The sequence below is a fragment of the Pan troglodytes genome, chromosome 13, assembly GCF_028858775.2.
Source record: "Pan troglodytes isolate AG18354 chromosome 13, NHGRI_mPanTro3-v2.0_pri, whole genome shotgun sequence".
Classification (NCBI taxonomy): domain Eukaryota; kingdom Metazoa; phylum Chordata; class Mammalia; order Primates; family Hominidae; genus Pan; species Pan troglodytes.
Genome location: NC_072411.2, coordinates 66,964,193 through 66,987,197, shown reverse-complemented (window position 1 = coordinate 66,987,197; position 23,005 = coordinate 66,964,193). Strand labels below are relative to the sequence as shown.

Here is a 23,005-nt window from a genome sequence, read left to right as displayed (position 1 = left end):
AACTGTAGGGTTCTAAAATGTTAACTTTATTTACCTCTGCATGGGAGGATTGTCAGTGATTTTATGTCTGTCTCTTTGTTGAGTTTTCTCATTGAGAATATAATATTTTGAAATTATATTAAATATTTATGAAATTAAGAAAACATTCTTTAAAGAAGATCATCAAAAATATGTATAGGATGAGCCTATATCAGTTATCTATTGGTATAAAACAAATAATGCCAAAACCTAGTGGCCTAAAAAAATAAATTATTATCTCACACTTTTGTGGGCCAAGGCTTTGGGAGCAGTTTGGTTAAGGGGTCCTTGCTAGGTAGGGTCTTTTCTGTTTTGAGACAGAGTCTCACTCCGTCACCCAGGGTGGAGTACAGTGGCACAATCTCGGCTCACTGCAACCTCTGCCTCCTGGGTTCAGGGGATTCTCCTGCCTCAACCTCCCGAGTAGCTGGGACTACAGGCGTATGCCACCGCACCCAGTTAATGTTTTGTATTTTCAGTAGAGAAGGGTTTTCACCATGTTGGCTAGGCTAATCTTGAACTCCTGACCTCAGCTGACCCACCTGCCTCAGCCTCTCAAAGTGCTGGGATTACAGGCATGAGCCACCACACCTGGCCATTGCTGGGGTCTTTTATGAGGTTGCAGTTAGGATGCTGACAGGGGCTGCAGTCATATGAAAACTTGATTGGGGCTGGAGGATCCCCTTTTAGTATAACTCACTCACTTGGTATTGGGAAGAGGCTTTACTTTCTCACCATGTGGGCCTTTCTCCATAGGTGGTTTCAATTTCCTCATGACATAGCAGTTGCTTTCTCCCAGAGTGAGTGGTCTGAAAGAGAACAAGGCAGAATTCACAATGAATTTCATGACTTAGTATCAGAATGTACACACATCACTTCTGTCATATGCTGTTCATTTGAAGCAAGTCACTAAGTCATACCTGCACTCAAAGGAAAGGGAATTAAGCTCCACTTCTTGAAGAGAGGATGTCAGAAAATTTGTGGATATATTTTAAGACCACCATGGAGCCTATATCCACAAAAAGAAAAAAGAACAACACATACATACAGAGACACATATAATATTAGGCTGGTGCAAAATATTAGGTTTTGCCATTACTTTAATGGCAAAAACTGCAATTACTTTTGTACCAACCTGATACATTGAAAAAAATCTTTAAAATAATCACTGGGAGTGGAAATAACTGAAAATTTTAAACTTCTCCTTTTTATTTTATTTTCTACTTTAAAAAAAACAAACATTTTTCTTTTGTAATTAAACAAAAAGGAAAGGTTTTGGCAGAGATTTGTGGTCAATGTGGTAGTGAAAATAATTTTATTAATCAATAGATCAACTTGGTCAGATTTGATATCTTTAGAATATTTTTTCTGATTCATGAATAAGGTATATCTCTCAATTTATTTAGGCCTTCTTTAATGTATCTTGATTGTTATATTTTTCTTTCAAGAGATTGTGTACATTTTTCTCTTTGGTTGGATTTATTCCTTAGTATTAGATATTCTCTGACACTATTATATATATTTTTAATTACAATATCTAGTTGTTTGCTGTTGCTGTAGAGAAATTAATATATTTTTAGTCTATACTAATCAGCTCTCTAAACTCTCTATTTCTAATTTTTTTCTCTTAGATTATTTTGGATTTTTCTATATAAACAATTTTATCATCTAAAAATGATGACAGTTTTATTTTTAGCTTTCCAATTCTCATACCTCTGATTTCTCTTTTATTTCTTATTACTTTAGGAACTCCAATATCAAGTTAAATAAATCACAATCATTGATTTTTTTCACTTCTGATTAAATGGGAATGCTTCCAAAATTTCCCCATAACTAAAATACTTTGCTATAGTTTATCACTATCAGGAAGTTGTATTGTATTTTTGATTTATAAAGTTTTTTTAAAATCAAGAATTCAACATTATCAAGTGTTTTTCCTGAATATAGTGAAATAATAACATGGTTTTTTCTTACCTGCTAATGTTGGAAATTATATTTATAAACTTTTTGTTAACTAAGCCATCCTTTCATAGTTGGACTATATTCAACTTTTTTATGATATTGTTAAATTTTCGTGAATAGACAGATTCAATTTGCTAATATTTTCCTTGGAATTTTTGCATATATATATTTTTGAGTAAAATAGGGTTATAATTTTTCCTTCTCAATGCACTTGCATCAGGATTAAGATTACTAATATTAAAACTGTAACTTCACAGAATTAAAAAAAATTTGAAAGAGAGAAGATGGGAGAAGATATGTACAAAACATATAACTGACACAGGGTTGCCACCCCAAATATATAAATTATGCTTACAAATCAATAGAAAAAATTCACAACCAAAATCAAAAGGGCAAAAAAAATGAAATTCACAAAGAGAACAATGGAAATATTTAATTACTATATAAAAGATCTTCCACCTCAATGTAAATTAGGATAAAACACAAATTTATACAATAATTATACACCACTTAAAAATCCAGCAGAACAATTAAACTTAAAAAATAGATTAAGTAAGTCTTGGTGTTACAGACAATGTAGAAAAACAAGAATTTCACCTCTGATGGTAGAAGTGAAATTCATGTTATCAATTTGCAAAGCAATTTAAAAATATTTAATGAAGGCCAGGCACAGTGGCTCACACCTGTAATCCCAGCACTTTGGGAGGCCGAGGAGGGTGGATCACCTGAGGTCAGGAGTTCAAGACCAGCCTGGCCAACATGGTGAAACCCCATCTCTACTAAAAATACAAAAACTTAGCCGGGTGTGGTGGCAGGCACCTGTATTCCCAGCTACTCCTGAGGCTGAGGCAAGAGAATCATTTGAACCCAGGAGGCAGAGGTTGCAGTGAGCCCAGGTCACACCATTGCACTCCAGCCTGGGCAACAAAAGCGAAACTCCATCTCAAAAAAAAAAAAAAATAATAATAATAATAATAATGAAGTTGAAAATGTGCATGACCTACTACCTAACACTTCTACATCTAGAGAAATTGTCACTTTTATGCTCTGGAAGAGTGTAAAACGAGAAACAACCTTAATATCTTTCAGTAGGGGAAGGCTGACTTAACTGTTAGATAAAATGAAAAAAAAATCTGCATATATCTACATCATATATGCTGAAAACAAAAATGCCAGTGGAAAAATAACATGTACAATATGGCACCATCTTTGTAAATGTTGAAAATACAAAAGCCAATGTTATGTATTGTTTATGGCTATAAATGAACAGATTAAAATACAAAGCATGAATAGCAAAGATAACACTAACTTGATGAACCGATGACTCCAGGGCTGAAGGCCTGGGGAAAGGAATGGAGAAGGTCAAGGGGGTTCCTATTGTGACATTGTGTTTACTTTTACAATTTGAAGAAAATATGACATCATGTTAACATTTGATGGCAGAGTGCATATCAAGTTTATAAGTCTTTTGTTTTCCCACGGTTTTTAATTTTTTTTTCATAATTATAAGTAAACATGTATGAAACAGAACCTCTTTAATTAGGTACAGTTGGCCTCTATATCCCCACTTCTGCATCCATGCATTAAACCAATCCCAGATCAAAAATGTAGTTAGGACTAGGATGGATGTGTCTATACTGAACACATATGGACTTTTTTCTTATTTCCTAAACAATACAGTATAACAACTAGTTAAATAGCATTTACATTGTATTAGGTATTATAAATAATCTAGAGATGATTTAAAGTATGCTGGAGGATGTGCCTGGGTTACATGTAAATACCATGCTGTTTACTATCAAGGACCTGAGCATTCCTGGATTTCAGTATCTGCAGGGGTTCCAGAACCAATCCCCTATGGATATCAAGGGAAGGCAGAATTTGTTAAGTATGATGGCATATCACCGCTCTTATTGCCCCTGAAACTGTTGTCTCATGCATTCTGTCTCTGATATTGAATACTCTCTGGGCTTGTTGCTTCATCTGTAATGTAAGAGGACTGAATAGGTGGTCATTGAAGATTCTTTCTAGCTCAGGCACTGTAGGTGCCACCCTTTTCCCAAACCCTTGTACTCCTCTTTCCCTTTTCAAGGTTCATTACCTGAATGCAGTAACAATCCACCTTCATTTTCTCTATCGCTCCTTTTTCTAAAAAGTTACCAGGAAGCGTTTGACCAAAGCATGCTCAGTAGTCAAGTTTGCTAAAACCCTAGGAAAGTTTTTTGTTTTGCTATTCATTTTCTTATGAGTCTTTCCACTTCCATTTACAATAAAAGTCCCAAATTTTCACTCGTCGTCTCTGCCATTGAAGAGGGGTAGCGAGGAGGAGGTGCTAATAGGGAAGATGGCCCGTGGGCCCAAGGGTGCTTCTGCGTTCTTACCTGGGCTTCAGACCCCAGCAAAGGAACAGCTAACTTAGGAACGGACTGCAACGAGGCGGTCATAACTCTGTGAGATCTGGGCAGGGCAGCGTGGGTGGAACAAGTTGTCCTCGGCAGCTCCAGGGAAGAGTAGCTCTCCCTGTTCTCTCAGGGAGGCGGGGGTGTGAAGGGGGGAGGCGGGGAGACAGGGCTGCCCGGATCAGAAACATCCTGCAGCATCTCCGCCTCCGGAGGAAAAATACATTTGTCTGGGCGAACTCCGGTGGAAAAGCGCCCCAGGCTGCCACAGCCTAGAGATCTTGGGGCTGCAGCCCTCGCGGCCTGCCGAGGGAGCAGGGGGCGCCCGTGGAACTGGCTCCCTGCAGCTCTGCGGCTACACGCGGACCTCGGCTGTGTGCGAGGTGGCGGAGGAGGCTGGCCGGGTGCGAATCCGTACCCAGCCCCAGCATCTTCCACCTGCTGAGGACCACCGCTCAGCCATGGGCTACCAGAGGCAGGAGCCTGTCATCCCGCCGCAGGTAAAACTAGCGACCGGGCAGGTTCTGAAGCCAGTTTTCCGGAAGTTTCATTCACCTTGCAACAGGTCAGGTCACCTACCTTCACCTGGGCTCTTGGTTTAGCACCGCGAAAAGTTCTCTGGGAGAAAAAGTTTTGCCTTAATCTGACTTTTTTGTTTTTCTTAGCAGGCACTTTAATTTCACAAAATCACATCACTGAATTCCTGACAGATCCTGTACTTAGCAGCTGGGGCAGCTGTAATCTGGAAATTTTAGGATGGAGTTTGCTTACCAAGCTCTGTTGAATTACTAGCTATTATTGTTATTCTTTATTACTGTTATCCCGGCATTTATTTTATTTTCATTAGTGACATTACTTATTACTACTAGAAAATCGTGTTAGTATCCTGCATTACATATTTGTTACTTTTCTAATTTTCTGAACTAGTATTTGCTTATAATTGCTATTTTATCTATTAGAGAGATCTAGATGGCAGAGAAACCCTTGTTTCTGAACATGAGTATAAAGAGAAAACCTGTCAGTCTGCTGCTCTTTTTAATGTTGTCAACTCGATTATAGGATCTGGTATAATAGGTAAGTGTATTTTGCTTTGGTTTAAATTTTAAGTGAAAGGGCAAAATTTAAGACTCGCTACGCTGCTAGTGTTCATTAATTATTTTTAAAGAAAAAAAGACTTAAATAAGAAAATTGGTAATTTTCTTCCATAAAAGCCTTCCTTTTTTTCTAGTGTAACAGTATGTATGCGTGTCTTTTATGCTGAAGATGGGGCTGTAATTCACACTGTTTCCACAGTTGAGAGCATCTTCCACATGTGGTAGATTAAGGTGAAACTGCATATGGGTGGTGGTGAATCATTTTTCTGTAGGCTGCGTGGTTGATTGCTAGTGTTACCGAATGTACTTTTTCCACTTACTGAAGGGTCCATCATTATTTGAATCATCTTTCTTTAACCTTCTAGAAGTATAAAACTTCCAGATATTTGTAAATGTTGGAGGTGAAAAGTTTAATATGAAAACATACCAATCTTATGAAAAATTAAATTCATACATTCTTTACCTATCTATACAGTGTTAAATTTTAAAGTACAAAATTATTACAATATATTAATTTTAAATATCATTTAGTCAACAATGCAAATTTGTTCATTGAAAATGCGTATAATTTTCCTAATAAAGGAGCCATACAATCAGAATTAAAATAAATAAATAGCTCAGATTTTCCCAATGTATTAGAAGCAAGGGAAATTTACTGAAAAAAGTTAAAAGTGCATTGCATTATAGTAATAAAAGCAGCTATATTTTCAGTGGTTATTATTCTTTTTGGTATCTGAAAACACTCTATCTCAGAAAAGACAAGAAGAAAACAAAATCCTGCAAAATGCAATACTTTTTGAGAATACAATGTTTTATAAAGTTGCAACATTTTTGTTTCTGTCATCACCTTCTGAAAATTAAACATTTATCTGGATTGAGTTACTTTTCTTACTCTTGAATTACTTTTCTTACTTTTCACAAGTTAATATGGTTCTTGATTTTACATTTTTCTATGGATAGTCTTTTTTTTTTCTCCAAATGATTCATAAAATGGAGTTACCTGAGGTAAAGTAGAAGGAAACAGGGACAAAGACTTGTTTACAATTCTGCCTCCATGTACCATGAAGGTATGAGCAGCTGTACTTAGAAGAATTCTAGAGCTAATTCCTGATGTGAACGTGTTAAGTTAAGCCATGTCAGCAATGCTAAACAGTACCACTGCTCAGCAGCTTGTTTTCTTTTCTTTAAGGGAAAACTTTTCAGAGAATAAAAATTTTGACTGGAAATATGTTAACTGTGTTTGTTTTAAATGTTTTATTGTCCATAATCTAAAGTTGTCAATTTCCCCCCAAATTATAAGAAATAATTTATGTACCCCTTTGAGCATTATAAAAAATACTTTCGCCTTCTCATTTTTCTCTCATTTTTTTCCTACATAGTAGCCCCATTTTGACTCCAGAGTCTGTCTTTCTTAATATTCCATAACCCTTCTGTGCTCCTTATTATCCTCTCTGCTTTCTTGGCTAGCAGGTAAGGAAGGATTTGAGGTAATGACTTTCCACATATTGCAGGGCTATGTCACTCTTACCCTGAAGTAAACGTTATTTGTGTGAACTGGCATTTGTTTTTCATTTGCTGCTTTCTAATTCTTATTCCGTCACCTCAGAAACTTGCTCTCTTAACTTGTCCCTAAGCTAATAACATTTTATTCTGAAATAAGTATTAATACCTAACATTTAATATTAATACTGTCCTATGTGCAACTTACAAATACGTCATATAAGTATATAAATTGACTTTACCTATTATACGCAGAAATTGAAGGGGGGAATTTCTGTGTTTCTAGCTTTCTTGTTAATGTGAAGGGTGGGGCATTTTATGTTTTTTCAGGATTGCCTTATTCAATGAAGCAAGCTGGGTTTCCTTTGGGAATATTGCTTTTATTCTGGGTTTCATATGTTACAGGTAAAATACTATATAATTTCTTATTTCCGCAACTTCAACTGTGCAATAACTACACACACACACACACACACACACACACACACACATGCTGCAACTGAATTTCCTAGTTAATTAAAAAGCGCATCAAAGAATCCTAAAGAATTTAAGCATTTATGCCTGAGGAGATTTACTTTTCTTACTAATCCTTTAAACAGATTAGAAAAAGTAGAAAAGTATTATATATTACCAAGCCTAAATCCTTTTCATGTGCCTTTTTCACTTTTTGCAGAAAGTAGTAGATGGGGAAGTCATTTTAAAGCTTCATTAAGGCTAAGAGAAGACTGTGCTCTGAAAGTGCAGATAGCAGGGCTTCGTGGGCAGGTGCGTGTGAATGAGCAACCTTATTCAGCTGTTGTTTGTGGAGGTAGAAATGAAGCTCTGGTGATCAACCAGCAGGGCTCATCAAGCCTCTCCGCCTGGCTTATGCCTGCCCAAACTCGCTGCCTGCTACTGTCTTTAAATGCAGCAATAAGTTGCTTCTGTATCACATCTTCTCTTCTGCTTCCCCTTCTTCATGTAAATAGTTCATTCACACCCATGTTTTGTCACTCTCCCATTTAAATGCAGGCTTTACAACTCATAATCGTCTCCTCTTTTTGTTGTCCTCGTCCCCGCCTTGTCATCCCACCATCTCACCTTATGACAAACACGGCATCTTTCCTCTACCTTAGGATCACTGTGAAAGAGGTGGCAATGATCAAAAACAGACACCACTCACAGGAGTTGCTGCTGTGGTGGATTAGATGCCCTTTTACCAGCTAGTGCAAAACACCTCAGCTGCCCTTTGCTCTGGAGTGTTGCCCTGGGCCTCAAGGGGGTCTCCTTGCCTCCACGGGGACCAATGTGTGGTACAGTTGGAGCTCCAGGGCTCCACCACCGCAGTACTTACTGAACTCTTTCCCCTGCCCTGTCCTCTCATTCCCCTTCTTCTGGAGCACTTCATCCACAGACCCCTTGCCCAAGAATGTCTGTCTCAGCTCTGCTTCTAGAGATCCTGCCAAGATGCCATCCCTCGAAAAACCTCAGGCTTCCAAGACCTGCCCAACACTCAGCTATTTTTTTCTCAGGCTGACGAAGAGAGAGTAAAGCATGAAATAGTTTTCAAATTCAAAGCTAGAGAGGCATTGAGCTCCCTGCCTTATTCCTACCACCTCCACCCTCAAGACCTAAACTGCTTCTAGTTATTACAGCTCTTAATTTGTAACTTAAGACCCATAAATTAGCAGCATGGGACCTAAAACGTTGTGCTTATTAAGAGTTGCTGGTGTTTAAAAATTGCAGTCTACTTATTGGGGCATTTATTACACTAAAAAAAAAAAATCTCATTCAAGGATTTGTCCCTGTCATTCTTAAATTTCCTGTTTCCCATCAGCACTGACAAATAATTAATTTCCACCATAATCACTATGGTTTATTTAAGTGCATTGTAAACATTTACATACATTGTAAACAGGTAGGTAGAAAACATTTAAAAATATGCATCATCCACAAGTTCAGGACTTGAGAATGAACAGTATACTAAAGCCAAGTCATATTATACATAAATAAACCATAATGTGAATAACTTTTTCAACTAATGCCATATATAAACCTATAACAATAACTGTGAGAAGTCCTTTGCAAATTCACATATTGCAAATTTACTTATTAGTGGAAATTACTAACTCATAAATTTACTTGCGTGATCCAAATTCTTAAATAACTGATAAATAAAGGATGACCACATAAAAGTGAAAAAAAATATAGGCTGATTCATTTTTTTTCTTAATTAGGCTTTTAAGAGCAAAATCTACATGTAGGGTATAATGTTGAATTTTTCTTTAGATTGGAGCTATAATTAATCAGTGGTTTGCCTCTAGAATTATTATTTTGCCTTTTAAGGCCACTAATGAGGTATGTTCAGTTCAACAGCAAGTTTTTCTAAGTTCTGTTTTCATGTTGTGAAATGTTGGGGAACAAAAAGAATTATAAAAATTTACAGCAAATAATTCTAATTTGCTTTAAGATTTTCAAATTTGTTGATTAACATAAAATAATTTTTATTGTCTGAGCATACAAAATTATTTAAAAGAAAATTCTTCTGTTAAGTAACAGATTCATTCATGATTTTTAAAAAGGTTGCATACAATATATTTAAAGGGAGATCAAAATATTATAGTGATTAATACCTAAGATACCTAAAACTTTTAAGGGAATATATTTGTAGCCTGTATTTTATAAGCAAATGAAAGCATTTACATTTATTACTGACTAAATTCTTAACACATCTTTACCTTTAAGCGATCATTTTGAACTTTTATAAAATGCTCAGTGTTCTCATCCCAACCATACCCTTCTTCAGCAAGCCTTCATACCATCTCTGAAATTGGTTGCCTCCTCTCTGTGACATAAGTATATAAATTGTATATAAATTATATGAGAATCAATGAGAATCAAGGAGGAGAATCAATGCCAACTCTGTTGCCAGTAACTTCAGACCTTGGCTAAGCCGTTTTAACCTACTGAAGTCCAAATTTTCTCCTCCAAAAAAGTAAAACATGAACACCTACCTCAAAAAGATTTCACGTTATGGCTGCATTATTCTCAGCATCCAGCTCTTTGATTCTCCTTGGCCAGTGACCTGCTGTTCAGTTTTCCTGCTTCCAGCATCTGTCTACTTTCTCATCAGTCCTCCATGCTGCTGCAAGTTATTTTTATAAAACTTCAGCCTGAACTCTATAAACGCCCCTAATCAAAACATTCCGAGACTCTGTAAGGACAACAACAACAACAACAACAAAATATTCCATTTAAATTCCTTCATAGTTTGGCCAGAGTCTGCATTTTTAGTCTCATTCCAATTATTCTAACTGCTCTCTCACTCTGTGACCAACAGTCACATGCAGACGTTCTCAGCCATCGTGGAGAATTCTGTTACCCAGGGAGAGAGAATAAGCTTTCACACCATCTTCCCATTGATAGTCCTCCTGCCTGACATTCCTTTTCTTCTCTACCTGGTGAAACCTTATTCTTCCTTCAAGGCATTATTCAACTTTTTTGTGAAGCAGTTCCTAATTTTAAGCAAAGGAAGTAGAATTTATTGATATCTCCTTTGTGTTCCCAGGATATTTTAAAATCTGTTAATACTTCTTAGGACTGGGCATGGTGGCTCACCCCTGTGATCCCAGCACTTTGAGAGGCTGAGGCACGTGGATCACTTGAGGTCAGAAATTTGAGACCAGCCTGGCCAATAGGGTGAAACCCCGTCTCTACTAAAAATACAAAAATTAACTGGATGTGGTGGTTCGCGTCTGTAATCTCAGCTACTCAGGAAGCTGAAGCGGCTGAGGCAGGAGAATCGCTTGAACCCGGGAGGCAGAGGTTGCAGTGAGCTGAGATTGCACCACTCCACTCCAGCCTGGGCAACAGAGCGAGACTCAGTCTCAACAATAAATAAATTAATTAATTAAATTAAATAAATAAAAATATATTTATTAGGTCATTTATCACATTAAATTAGAATATGATGGGTAAACATACAGCAATCCTGCTATATTGATCATTGATTCATTCAGCAAATATATACCGATCACCAGTATGCCAGCTATAGCAATGAGGAACATTATCCCTGCCTTTTTGAAGGTCACAATATAGTGTGTCAAGCAGAAAAAAAAATAATAATTATACTACTTTATAAAAAATACCATAATAAAAATATGTACATGATGACAGAGACTGGCATTTAACCTAGCCTCAAAAGAGCAGGAATGTTCTAGGGAGGAGGAGATACTTCCTCTCAGTATTTATCAAAAAAAAAAAAAAAAAGTGAGTTAGCAGAGAAAATGGAAGCAGATGGAAATGTGGGAATGCAAAATGCAACTGAACAAGTGATTTAGTCTGGCTAAAGTGTAGGGTTGGTGTTTGCAAATGGAGAGAGGGGAAGTTGGAGAGGTTTGCAAAGGCAGATAGGAAGCCTCTCATGTAATGATAATCATTACCACTTCCTGAGCTAGATGCTGAGCATAATGCAGTCGTAATGTGAAATCTTTCTGAGGTAGGTGTTCATGTTTTACTTTTTTGGAGGAGAAAATTGAGACTTCAGTAGGAAATGACTTAGGCAAGGTCTGAAGTTACTGGCAACAGAGTTGGGATTTTAATTAAGCTCATGGATTCTGAGGCCAGACTACTACGGCCTAAGTCCTGATTCTTTTACTACTTCTGTAGAGATCAATTTACTTAACCTTCATGACTCACTTTTCTCATCTGTTAAATGGGCATGATAACCAGCACCTACCTCTGGTTGTTGTGAAGATTAAAAATAATTAGTATTTGTAAAGTATTTGGAAAAAGACCTACCACACAGAAAAGCATTGTGTAAGCATTTGCTAGTAGTTTGTGGTTGTTATCATTATTATCTGACTCCAAATACAATACTTTTCCCACTGTCACATGCAGCTTGTCAAAAATAAATAGAAATAGCGTTAGTTCCCACTCAGCTTCTATAAGACAGTAGGCATTGTGGTGGACATTAAACACCATAATCCTCACACCACTCTTCAAGGGTGCCATATTGCCTTACTTTACAGATGAGCTCAAATCTTTCACCCAAAGTCACACAGCTAATAAATAATTTTTATCCAAAGTCATTAATGGGTCTCCCTGAAATATTTTAAACAGAAGGCACAATTAGATTTATGATAATCTATGGCCAGATCCACCTGGTGGAGGGAGAATGTTGAGAATGTCTTGGTAGGAAGGAGAAATCAAAGGTGTCTTTGTTGGGGGCCAGATTGGTGGGTAAAAGAACTATTAGGGGGTTATTGCAGTACTCCAGACAAGAAATTATGAAGGCCAAAGCTCTACCATAAGGCAAGTTAAGATTACAAATTAGGGGCTACATTTGAATATTTCTGATGCATAGTTAATAGACTTAGTAACCATAGGAATATAGAAAGTAATGAAATAATTTAATGATTAATAGGATAAGTCTGGGGAAATTCTCAAGTTTCTGTTGATACTAATTACAGATTGGAGAAATATGGATAGAGAATCAAATTCCAGAACCAATAACCAAATTAGAATTTATATATTTTAAAATTAAGATGCCTATGAGATCTTCAAAGCAAAATATTTATTAGGCAGCTGGCTGTAGAAGTCTGAAGTTTTGAAGGGGGTCTGAGCTGGAAACACAAATTTAGAGGTTACTAACATCTAAATGAAAATTGCAACCACAGCATAAGTGAGATCACACTGGTACATCTTGAAGGGTGAGAAAAAAGGCCGGGCGCGGTAGCTTACGCCTGTAATCCCAGCAATTTGGGAGGCCTAGGCGGGTGGATCACTTGAGGTCAGGAGTTCGCGACCATCTTGGCCAACGTGGCAAAACCCCGTCTCTGCTAAAAATACAAAAATTAGCCAGGCCTGGTGGTGGGCACCTGCAATCCCAGCTGATCAGGAAGCTGAGGCAGGAAAATCATTTGAACCCAGGAGGCGGAAGTTGCAGTGAGCCAGGATGGCACCACTGCACTCCAATCTGGGCGACAGAGCAAGACTCTATCTCAAAAAAAAAAAAAAAAAAAAAAAGAGAGAAAAAAAAGTCCAAGAATCCAGGACTTGAGCAGAGTAAAAGAAACTGGTGAAAAATTGAGTATAAGTGACCAAAACAGCAGGAAGAAAACCACAAGAAAGAGATGTCACAAAGGCCAAAGGAGAATGGTTGAGAATAAAAGGAATGATCAACAACGACAATGAAAAACAGTGTTCCGAAAGAGCAAATAAGAGTAAGATCTAGGAGGTATCAATTGGATTTATCAACTTGGAGATCACTGATGATCGTGTTGAAAGAAGTTTCACTGACATGGGAATCGGGGGAAACCGTATTGCAATGGCTTGCATTTTAATGCATTTCCATATTACTTAATGGATAAAAATGAGAAAGAGAAAAAAGAGAACAAGTATCTCACATTGTGTGTGTAGCTGTGTACCAAATAAAACTGTAGTGTCTTTCTGTAAAAAACATTGAGTTAAATGAAAACAATGAGGGCAACTGACTTTTCATTATATAATTTCTGTATATATCTATCTTTAACTTCAATTGAAGTTTCTTAAAATGTAAATTTTTTTTTTTTTTTTTTTTTTTTGAGAGGGAGTCTCGCTGTGTTGCCAGGCTGGAGAGAAGTGGCAGAATCTCGGCTCACTGCAGCTTCTGCCTCCTGGATTTGAGTGATTCTCCTGCCTTAGCCTCCCAAGTAGCTGGGACTACAAGTGTGCGCCACCACACCTGCCTAATTTTTGTATTTTTAGTAGAGACGGGGTTTCACCACGTTGGCCGGGATGGCCTTGATCTCCTGACCTCGAGATCTGCCCACTTTGGCCTCCCAAAGTGCTGGGATTACAGGCGTGAGCCACTGCACCGGCCAAAAATGTAAATTTCAACAGCAAAATTTCATAGAGTGTCTCTTTCTTAACCATAATAACTATAAAATAAAGTTACTAATTTTATTATATTATAAAACAAATTCTCTGACTCTCCTAAATGTATTGTTTTCTAAATGCTACCACACCTTTAATTCTCAGTCTTCACACACTGAATACCTATGAAATATTTGATTACCTACATCCTATTCCTTGACAATTGAGCCTCAACCTGATAATATTTGCTGCGTTGGTTACATCAGGAAAGTAAAATGGAACACTGGCAGTTTGACTCGAGTCTGTTTTCTTTTCTGTCCTGTTCTTTGCATGGGTATGTTAAGTATATATTTGCATCTTGATTGAAAAATATGTAACTGGAAACATTACTGTTTAATAAAAGGTAATGTTTTATGAAAAGAAAGTTAGCCTGGCTCTGCTAATACTGCAGCATTAAATTAAATGCTTCTTTAAAATTTCCCCTTTTCTCGATGGTAATTAAGTTAAAACATGAAAAATATTTGTATTTCATGTAATCTGACATTTAATTGATGTTCTTGCCACAGACTTTTCCCTTGTTTTATTGATAAAAGGAGGGGCCCTCTCTGGAACAGATACCTACCAGTCTTTGGTCAATAAAACTTTCGGCTTTCCAGGGTATCTGCTCCTCTCTGTTCTTCAGTTTTTGTATCCTTTTATAGGTAAGTTGACTGTGAAGATAAATATTGCAATTATGTGCATAAGCATATGGTCATTTCTGAATAAAATACTTTTAATAGTCATTAAAGAATATCACTATAGCAGTTGAAATCTTTCCCAAATGAAATGTTTACTTCTTTAACCATTTTCTCACTTATTTTCTGGTCCTTTTGATTTATTTTCTGACTATTTCTTTTAAATAAAATGAGGGTTATTTTCACTGGGTTAATGTTTGGGCTTTCTGTACTTGGTAAAAAATTGAATGACCTAGAATAAAGAGTGAACAAGAGAAATAACACATTTCTTATAAGGCTTAATACTTTAAAAAAAAAAAAAGCAAAGGATTTGTGGAAGCCGTGTACTAGGCCAATGTGCTATTTAAAGTTTATACCATAATGGTGAGAATGTCACCTAGCACTTCTTAAAAAATGAAATGTTAATGTTCACTAATGGCCAAATTGACTTCATTTTAAAAAATCAGTACTATGGAAGGTATTGTTCAAACCACTAGTTCCATATGTCTCCACAGAAGGCTAAGAATATATTTCCCAAAAAAGTCTTACTTTTTTAATGGAGGGGATATATTAGTGTCTTCAAATTTTTCTATTATTATTCCTCACTTTATGCAGCACACGTGTTCCTGAAAAGGGGTTTGGAAACTGAACTTTAACAACAAAATAAATTGCATTTTTAATAACTACCAAAACTTGCTACTTAAAGGTATTCTGAGATGAATCAACTTGTAAAGAGAAAATCTTTTTTTAATACAAATTGATACTCTACCATAGATCTCTTGTCCAGTTATCTTTAAAGTTGTCCAAATTGGTAATCATAATGTACATTTGAAGCAGCAGGATTATGCCAATATTTGGGAAGTAATAACGGATTGCTTTCAAAATATTTAGGATGAAATACGAGATGGCTTATTGATGACTCTTATTTTAATTATGTTTTTAGCAATGATAAGTTACAATATAATAGCTGGAGATACTTTGAGCAAAGTTTTTCAAAGAATCCCAGGAGGTAAGCCAAAATAAAAATTGTGAGGATTTAAATATATTTATTTTATATAGTTATTTATAGTTAACATGGTTCATAATTATAAATAAAAAATTTGTAAGTGAAATTATTGGATTACTTCAGGTATCTCACAATATCCATGATCCATTCTGATCTTAAAGTTTTGGTCTACTTTTATACATAATTTAGTTCTTATTTAGCTGTTTGAAAAAATGTTGTTACTATTTATATACTTAGAATACTTTATATTTTAAATTTTTTATGCTTCATATCACCAGCTCTCTGGGCTAACATTTCTTCATGTACTATTTAAACTATGTGATTTCTTAAATAAGCAAGCAGACTATTTTCCCCATTATTTGTATTAAGGAATAATTTAATAGAGTAAAATTAACCCTTTAAAATCTGTATTCTGTGGCCAGGCATGGTGGCTCACGCCTATAATCCCAGCACTTTGGGAGGCAGAGAAGGGTGGATCGCTTGAGCTCAGGAGTTCAAGACTAGCCTGGGCAACACAGTGAAACCTCGTCTCTACAAAAAGTACAGACATTAGCAGGACATGGGGCCTACATCTGTGGTCCCAGCTACTTGGGAGGCTGAGGTGGGAGGATCACTTAAGCCCAGGAGGTGGAGGCTGCAGTGAGCTGTGATCATGCCACTGCCCTGCAGGTTGGGCAACAGAGTGAGACCCTGTCTCAAAAAAAAAAAAAAAACCAAAAAACTATATTCTGTGAGTTTTGACAAAGGCATATAGTCATATAAGCATGGCTGCAATCAAAATACAGAATGACAAGCCAGGCACAGTAGCATGTGCCTGTAGTCCCAGCTACTCCAGAGACTGAAGCAGAAGGATTGCTTGAGCCCAGGAGTGTGAGCCACATAGAGAGATTCTGTCTCTAAAAATAATAAAAATAATGCAAAACAATTCCATCACTCCCTCCAGTTTTCCCCATTTCCCTTTGTAGTCAAACCCTAATCTCCAGCTCCCTCTTCCAACCTCCTGATGAGATTTCTCTCCCTACAGTTTTGCTTTTTTCAGAATGCCAGGTAAATGACATCATACCATATGTAGCTTTTTTGAGTCTGGCTTCTTTTGTTTAGAAGGGTGCATTTGAGATTCAGCTGTGTCTTTCGATATATCAGTAGTTTGCTCCTTTTAACAAATTATTTCTGAGAAGCATTTCATTTTATGGATGTACATTAGTGTATCTATCACCCAGTTCAGGGACATTTGTGTCGTTTCCAGTTTAGGGTAATTACAAAAAGCCAGTGTGAACATTCTCAAGCAGACCTTTTCAACATATTGCTACAACTCCACTCCCTGTTCAACTTTTCACTATGTCATGGTTTTTAGAATAATTCAGAGATCATGTGTCTTTTTGCTTTGAAGAGCTTCTCATCCAAGCTACATAATCCCCATTTCATTGTGACACTCTCTATGGTTGCTATTACAGTTGAGGAGATGGATGCAAAAACACCTTTCCTCTTAGTGCTTGAATCACTCATTCTAGAGACATACAAAACAAAATGAAACAAAACCTAGAGCTAGAAAGCATACCTAGTCCTCACACAGGGTTTAGTGGAACTTGAGATCACGGAGACATAGCTATCAAATCACAGACTCACGAATGACCAGCTGTGTGACCTTGAGAAGGTTAGTTGTCCTCTCCGAGTTCCAGTTTCCTCACCTCTAAATTATGAATCAGAATATCATCTGCTTCATAGAATAGTTGTGTGAAGCAAAAGAGGTGAGACAGGTAGTTCCTAGCACACAGTAGACTTACCCAGTACTATTAGCTATTATTATTGTTACCCCGAACTGTCTGTAGCTTCTGTGCCAGCCCCCAAACTCCAAAGCATGAATGCATAAGCTGAGGCCACACGAGTGGGTAGAATGCTAAGGAAAGTGGTCAGAATATAAGACACAGAATATAATCTAAATTATGTAAATTTTCTATTTGCATATACAAGTAAGAAAAAATAAGAAAGAAATACATTTACATATAAACTGCAGTTATCTTTTAATCATGAGATTCATGGGATTTTTGTGGGGGGTTTTCTTTGTTATTTTTCAAGGTTTTTCTTAAGGGTTTTTCTTTCCTTCTCTCTTTTCTCTCTTTTTTTTTGTTTGTTTGTTTTTTGTTTTTTGTTTTTTTTTTTTTTGAGACAGAGTCTCACTCTGTCACCCAGGCTAGAGTGCAGTGGCATAATTGGCTCACTGCATTCCTGACCTCCCAGGCTCAGGTGATCCTCCCACCTCAGCCTCCCAAGTAGCTCGGATTACAGGTGCACACCACCACGCCCAGTTTTGTAGAGATGGGGTTTTGCTATGTTGTCCAGGCTTGTCTCGAACTCCTGAGCTCAAAAGATCTACCCACCTCAGCCTCCCAAAGTGTTGGGATTATAGACATGAGCCATCTCACCTGGCCTCCAAGGTTTTTCAAAAGAGAATTACTAATTTAAAAATATATTTTATTACTGTATTTTCCTATTCAAAAAGTAGCGCCGATTTATTTGAAAAATATTAGAAAACACAGACAAGCCAAATGGAGAAAACAGAAAATACTAATAATCTCTTCCTCTTGAGACAATCGGGTGGAAACCATCCTTTCAGCCCCCTCCTGTTTTTCCTCTTCCTTCCTTCCTTTTTCCTTTTTATGCTTTCAGAGTTTTAAGAATACATGTAATTTCAGATATTCACAAGAATAATATAACATTGTACAACTTGTTCTATAACATGCTTCTTTCTCTTAGTAATATTTTAAGAACATATTCTCATATCAAAATGTAAATTATATATATATGCTTTAATGGAAGTTCAGTATTCTGTACAGTACCTACTGTACAGTTAGAGTGACCATAATTAATTTACCTTTCCTTGATAGAAACATTTTGATTGTTAATTTTTATTAATTTTTAATTATACAAACAATGTATAAATAACACTCTTCATAAAAATAAAATATTATAGAAAAGGCTAATGGTCCTTTGAAGCCCTCTTCCTGGTTATCAATTTTGTAATAATCAAAAATGACTTTTAAAAATGTAGTTCATATGGCAAAGAACACAACTTTATTCTTACAGCATCTTCACCATTTTGGGGTGTGACAGTTTATAATGTTCATTCTGTTTGTATATCTTGTGAGGCACCATATTATGCCAGAGTATTTTTAGAAGTAGATACTATAAAATTCTTACCAAAGCTCTATTTTTATTCTGAAATACATCACTAATGTCTTAAATTGACAAGTAGACAATTGCTTATACTTTTCTCTGGTAGCCAAAACCTTGGCTCTTGATATAAGTCAAAGTAACAAGAAATGTTGGTATAAAAAATAGTATGTTCACATGCTTTTAAATTTTTTCAAAAAATTTATTTTCAAAAATTTCAATTTTCACCTTTCGTTACTGTTGTTTAAACATTTAAAATGCATACTTGGGTGCATTTTTGATAGATCCATATAGGTAATAGATCTCATCATTAGAGCATTAGTGAAAAACATCCTTTATGCAAATGGGATCCTCAGTTATTAGGCTCCTACCTGTTGATCATAGCACTCTGTGTCAGCGTTTATCTAGCCCTTAGCAACTTCCCAGTGAAGCAAAAGGTTTAAAGGGTAAATAGAAATAGATACACGAATAATTTGGTTCAAATTATATTCACCACAAATATGTAAATAGTGAGTGCATGGATTTTGGAATTGATTTTCCTGTTTTGTTATTTTAATTCTTAATTTTATAATGACTATTTAGTTATGGCTGATTTCAACTATTCCATTAGTATTAAAAATTAAATATTCCATTCCATATATATAATATATATACACACACATACACATATATATACACCATATACATAGATATACACTACATATATAGAAAATACTAATAATCTAATAATCATATATATATAATACATATATGTGGTAAAAATTTATGTCATTTTGAAATTTCTTTCTTGAAACTTTCTTGTAGGTTTATTAGCCGTCTAAGAAAAGTAGTGTCATTGTTTAGGATAATAGCTTTTATTTTCTTACCACAATCATTCACTTATTTAAGACTGGATCTTTATAGACTTTAGACTATGCAGAAATTGATGCACAATGACTTGGTACCACTGAAGACATTGTAACAATGTAATGACATGATCTCTGAGTGAAATTTAATATGAGCTAAAAATTTAAACAATAGCATCTTCATTGAAATAGATATATAGCTCCTTAAATGACTATTTTAATTAGCAGAGCTTTTAAAATATATAAATCCTTGTATGTTTCATTTCATGTTTAAAACTTCTGTTTATGTGTGATTATACACACAACACATATAATTATATATGTGATATATATATATATAAAATTTTCTATTTGTATTTGACCATAGCCAAGAATCTGCAGTGTCTACCAGTTGCAGCAGCTTCCCTGTGACTTCTTCCCTATCCAATATGTTGCTTCTGCCATTCAGGGAAACCACTTTTTTCTTGACAAAAGTATAGAAATATATTAAATATTTTTATCTAAATCTTTATTTTTGAAATTTTGTTAGAGTATTAGTGTCCAAGTCTCTTGCGTATAGAAAAAAAAAAACCTTAGAAAATGCATCATCCTCCTATAGCTTACTTTCTACCTGAAGGGTTTTGTCATTAAAGAGTTTTGGGCAGGGAGTGACATAATGTTTTTTACCTTAGAAAAGGAATTCTGTAGTTTCTGGGTTAAGAGTGTACTCTAAGAAGACAAAAGAAGGCAGAAGCATGAAAACTGTCAAGGAGGCTAGTAAAATAATTTCAATGTGAAATATTATAACATCATTTCAAGTATAAGTCATCCTGAAGTTTTTTTGTGTTTGTATTTTTGTGATTTATTTTTATGTTTATATGTTTTTATGGAGAGTATTAACTCAAAATTATTGTCATTGAGGTAGTATTTATGTTTAAGTAATTTTTATAATTAAATGCTGGCCTATTTAGTGTGTCACCAATGTGTTACTTATACCTGTAACATTTAATAATATTTATTGTGTTTTAGTTGATCCTGAAAACGTGTTTATTGGTCGCCACTTCATTATTGGACTTTCCACAGTTACCTTTACTCTGCCTTTATCCTTGTACCGAAATATAGCAAAGCTTGGAAAGGTAATTTTTACATTTTAAATGGGCATAGAAATGTACCTTGTTGCCTGCATACTCTACTGTCTACTTGGCAAAGTTCTTAATTACGGTATTCATCTTTAGTTTCTTCTGGTTTACTTAATGGTTATGCTAGAGTGAACTGTGTTTGAATCATTAGTTTGTGAGAACCGACGATTAAATAGTTGATGAGTATTAACTAAATATATTCTTCCTTTTTCTTTTTTAAGGTAGATACCCTGATGTCAGACAGCACATTTTAAATTTAGAAAATATAAAGAACTATATTTAAAGCAAATCTAATTTATTGGAAAAGTATTCCATCTTTTGTGTAGGTAGTTTAAACAATTTAAAATTAAGAAGTAACAATGAATAACTTTAATGGCTTAAAATATATTTATTTGTAAATTACAATGTCTATTGTGCTTATTTTTCATCCAGTGAATTTAATTTTCAATGTGTTGATTGGTCAATTTTTGAGAATTTTGCCAATATTTATGATTCATATTACTAAAGAGAAATACTGAACTCTTCTAATGAAAACAATTAAATAATTATTCAGTTCACTACAGATGCTCATTTGCACTTACTCTCAAGGAATATTTGTATTTTACCCAAAATATTATTGGTACTACATCTACGTAATGCCAAACATTCTGATAAGATATTTTTAAAAAGAGTTGTTTATATAATATTTTTATATTCTATTTTGAAAAATCCAACATTTGGCTGAATTTTACTTTTCACTGTGATGTTTAATGTTGTGTATCTATTTATGAAGTTCATCCTTCCAGGTAGAGCTGAGGGTAGACGACATAATATTTCAAAGTATTCTGACCATCCCTAATATTCATCTGGAAACAAACAAGACTGTATCAAAACATGCTTTTCTGTGAATTATATAAAATGATTGAACTATTTTCCATTTCATATGTTCAGTGTACACATAAATGTTATCTTCTGAGCAGAGAGTGAGGCATTCATAAAAGGAAGGCTATTAACATTCTGTCATATTATTAATACCTGAGCATTTTTTCCTAAATGCCCCTTAAAAGTGTCATATTGAGATATCTAAATAAATCACTCCATGAGCAAAGCAGAGTGGTTAGGAGCCCTAATCTGGAGTCAGGCTGCTTGTACTTGAGTTCCCTCTCTGCCACATTCCAGCTGTGTGACCTTAGAGAGGTTGTTTAATCTCTCTCTTCCTCAGAAGATAAGCCAATTCATAATAGAAACTTCTTTCTAGTTAAAAATTAACAACTTAGAAAACAAGGTTAATGAGACTCACATAAAATACAAGCAGTTTTATATTTATTTTTTCTTATCAGAGAAAGGATCCATAATGTGCTTTTTCATTTAAAAAAATTAAGACTAGACACACAAACCTAGCATAATGGGTGCACAGGGCACAGACACACACAGACCAGTTTATATTTTAACCAGTTGATATAATGACAGAACAGAGAGGAAGAAGCAAAACAGGCCTAGGAACACAGACCAAAGGGCAAAACCAGGTAGGAAAAGTAGAGCTGGAGAGCAGAGAGGAAAAAGCTGAGATACCCCTCCTCAAAAAAAAAAGGACGGGGAGGAATGTGTGTGGTGTTGGAAGGAAGAGAGTAAGACAAGTAGAAGCAGCAATTATAGATAGTAAAAAAGCACGTGTCAACACTAAAATAAGACTTGAAGAAAAAAAGGAAACATAATTTCACTTTTACTTTCATAAGCTAAAATCACCAGTTTTGTATTCCATGCAGGAGCCACTAAAAATTTTTAAAGCCATGTTGCATGGTGATGACAGTCATGTATAATACTTGCTCACCTACTTGGGGTGGGTGCGGGGAACCAAGACTGATCTGATAAGAAGTTACCTGCCTGAGATTATCAACACCAAGCTGCAAGAATAACCTACTAAAGAATTAGGCAAAAAAAATCTATATGTAAGTTTACCCAATTAAAAATGAGAAAGACTTAACATTTTAAATAAAATAATTTCTGTCCTAAACCGGCAATATCCTTTTATTTTCTTTTACAGGTCTCTCTCATCTCTACGGGTTTAACAACTCTGATTCTTGGAATTGTAATGGCGAGGGCAATTTCACTGGGTCCACACATGTAAGTTTTGTTGTTATATTTGTTAGTCTTTGATTTATAGCCTCCACATAGATATTTAGATGGCATAAATGCAGAAATATAAAGTAACCATGGTATCAGAAACATCATTTATCTTTGGTATTTGACAAAATGAGGTAAAATAATTACAGGTCAGTAAACATGCATTTTTCATTTGGACCCTACAAGGCTGATAGAATTAAACCATGTTTACTTATTATTTTAATGTCCCAAAGAGTTAGAGT

General features: G+C 35.4%; 1 protein-coding gene and 1 long non-coding RNA gene across 22 annotated transcripts in view; one reads left to right on the top strand and one right to left on the bottom strand.

The window, feature by feature from the left end:
- The window catches only part of LOC104005243 (uncharacterized), a 287,414-nt gene that overhangs the window by 167,713 nt on the left and 96,696 nt on the right, over nucleotides 1-23,005 (bottom strand). For 3 of the 5 annotated variants that reach the window (XR_010150118.1, XR_678463.4, XR_008546636.1), the window contains exons 4-6: nucleotides 14,430-14,517; nucleotides 9,967-10,166; nucleotides 723-827 (exon numbers count right to left, since the gene is read on the bottom strand). This is a non-coding gene — a long non-coding RNA (uncharacterized LOC104005243). The remainder of the gene's footprint in view (nucleotides 1-722; nucleotides 828-9,966; nucleotides 10,167-14,429; nucleotides 14,518-23,005) is intronic. The other 2 variants (XR_008546637.1, XR_010150119.1) reach the window with 1 other exon arrangement.
- The window catches only part of SLC38A11 (solute carrier family 38 member 11), a 61,334-nt gene continuing 42,876 nt past the window's right edge, over nucleotides 4,548-23,005 (top strand). For 8 of the 17 annotated variants that reach the window (XR_008546630.2, XR_008546629.2, XR_010150117.1 and 5 more), the window contains exons 1-7: nucleotides 4,614-4,879; nucleotides 5,339-5,453; nucleotides 7,304-7,378; nucleotides 14,374-14,508; nucleotides 15,464-15,529; nucleotides 20,551-20,657; nucleotides 22,684-22,763. Coding sequence is in view for 10 of the 17 variants with exons in the window: in XM_016949963.3 (XP_016805452.1) it covers nucleotides 4,841-4,879; nucleotides 5,339-5,453; nucleotides 7,304-7,378; nucleotides 14,374-14,508; nucleotides 15,464-15,529; nucleotides 20,551-20,657; nucleotides 22,684-22,763 (617 nt within the window). In the remaining 7 variants the exon portion in view is untranslated. Of the gene's footprint in view, nucleotides 4,945-5,338; nucleotides 5,454-7,303; nucleotides 7,379-14,373; nucleotides 14,509-15,463; nucleotides 15,530-20,550; nucleotides 20,658-22,683; nucleotides 22,764-23,005 lie in introns of all 17 variants that reach the window. The other 9 variants (XM_016949962.3, XM_016949960.3, XM_016949961.4 and 6 more) reach the window with 8 other exon arrangements.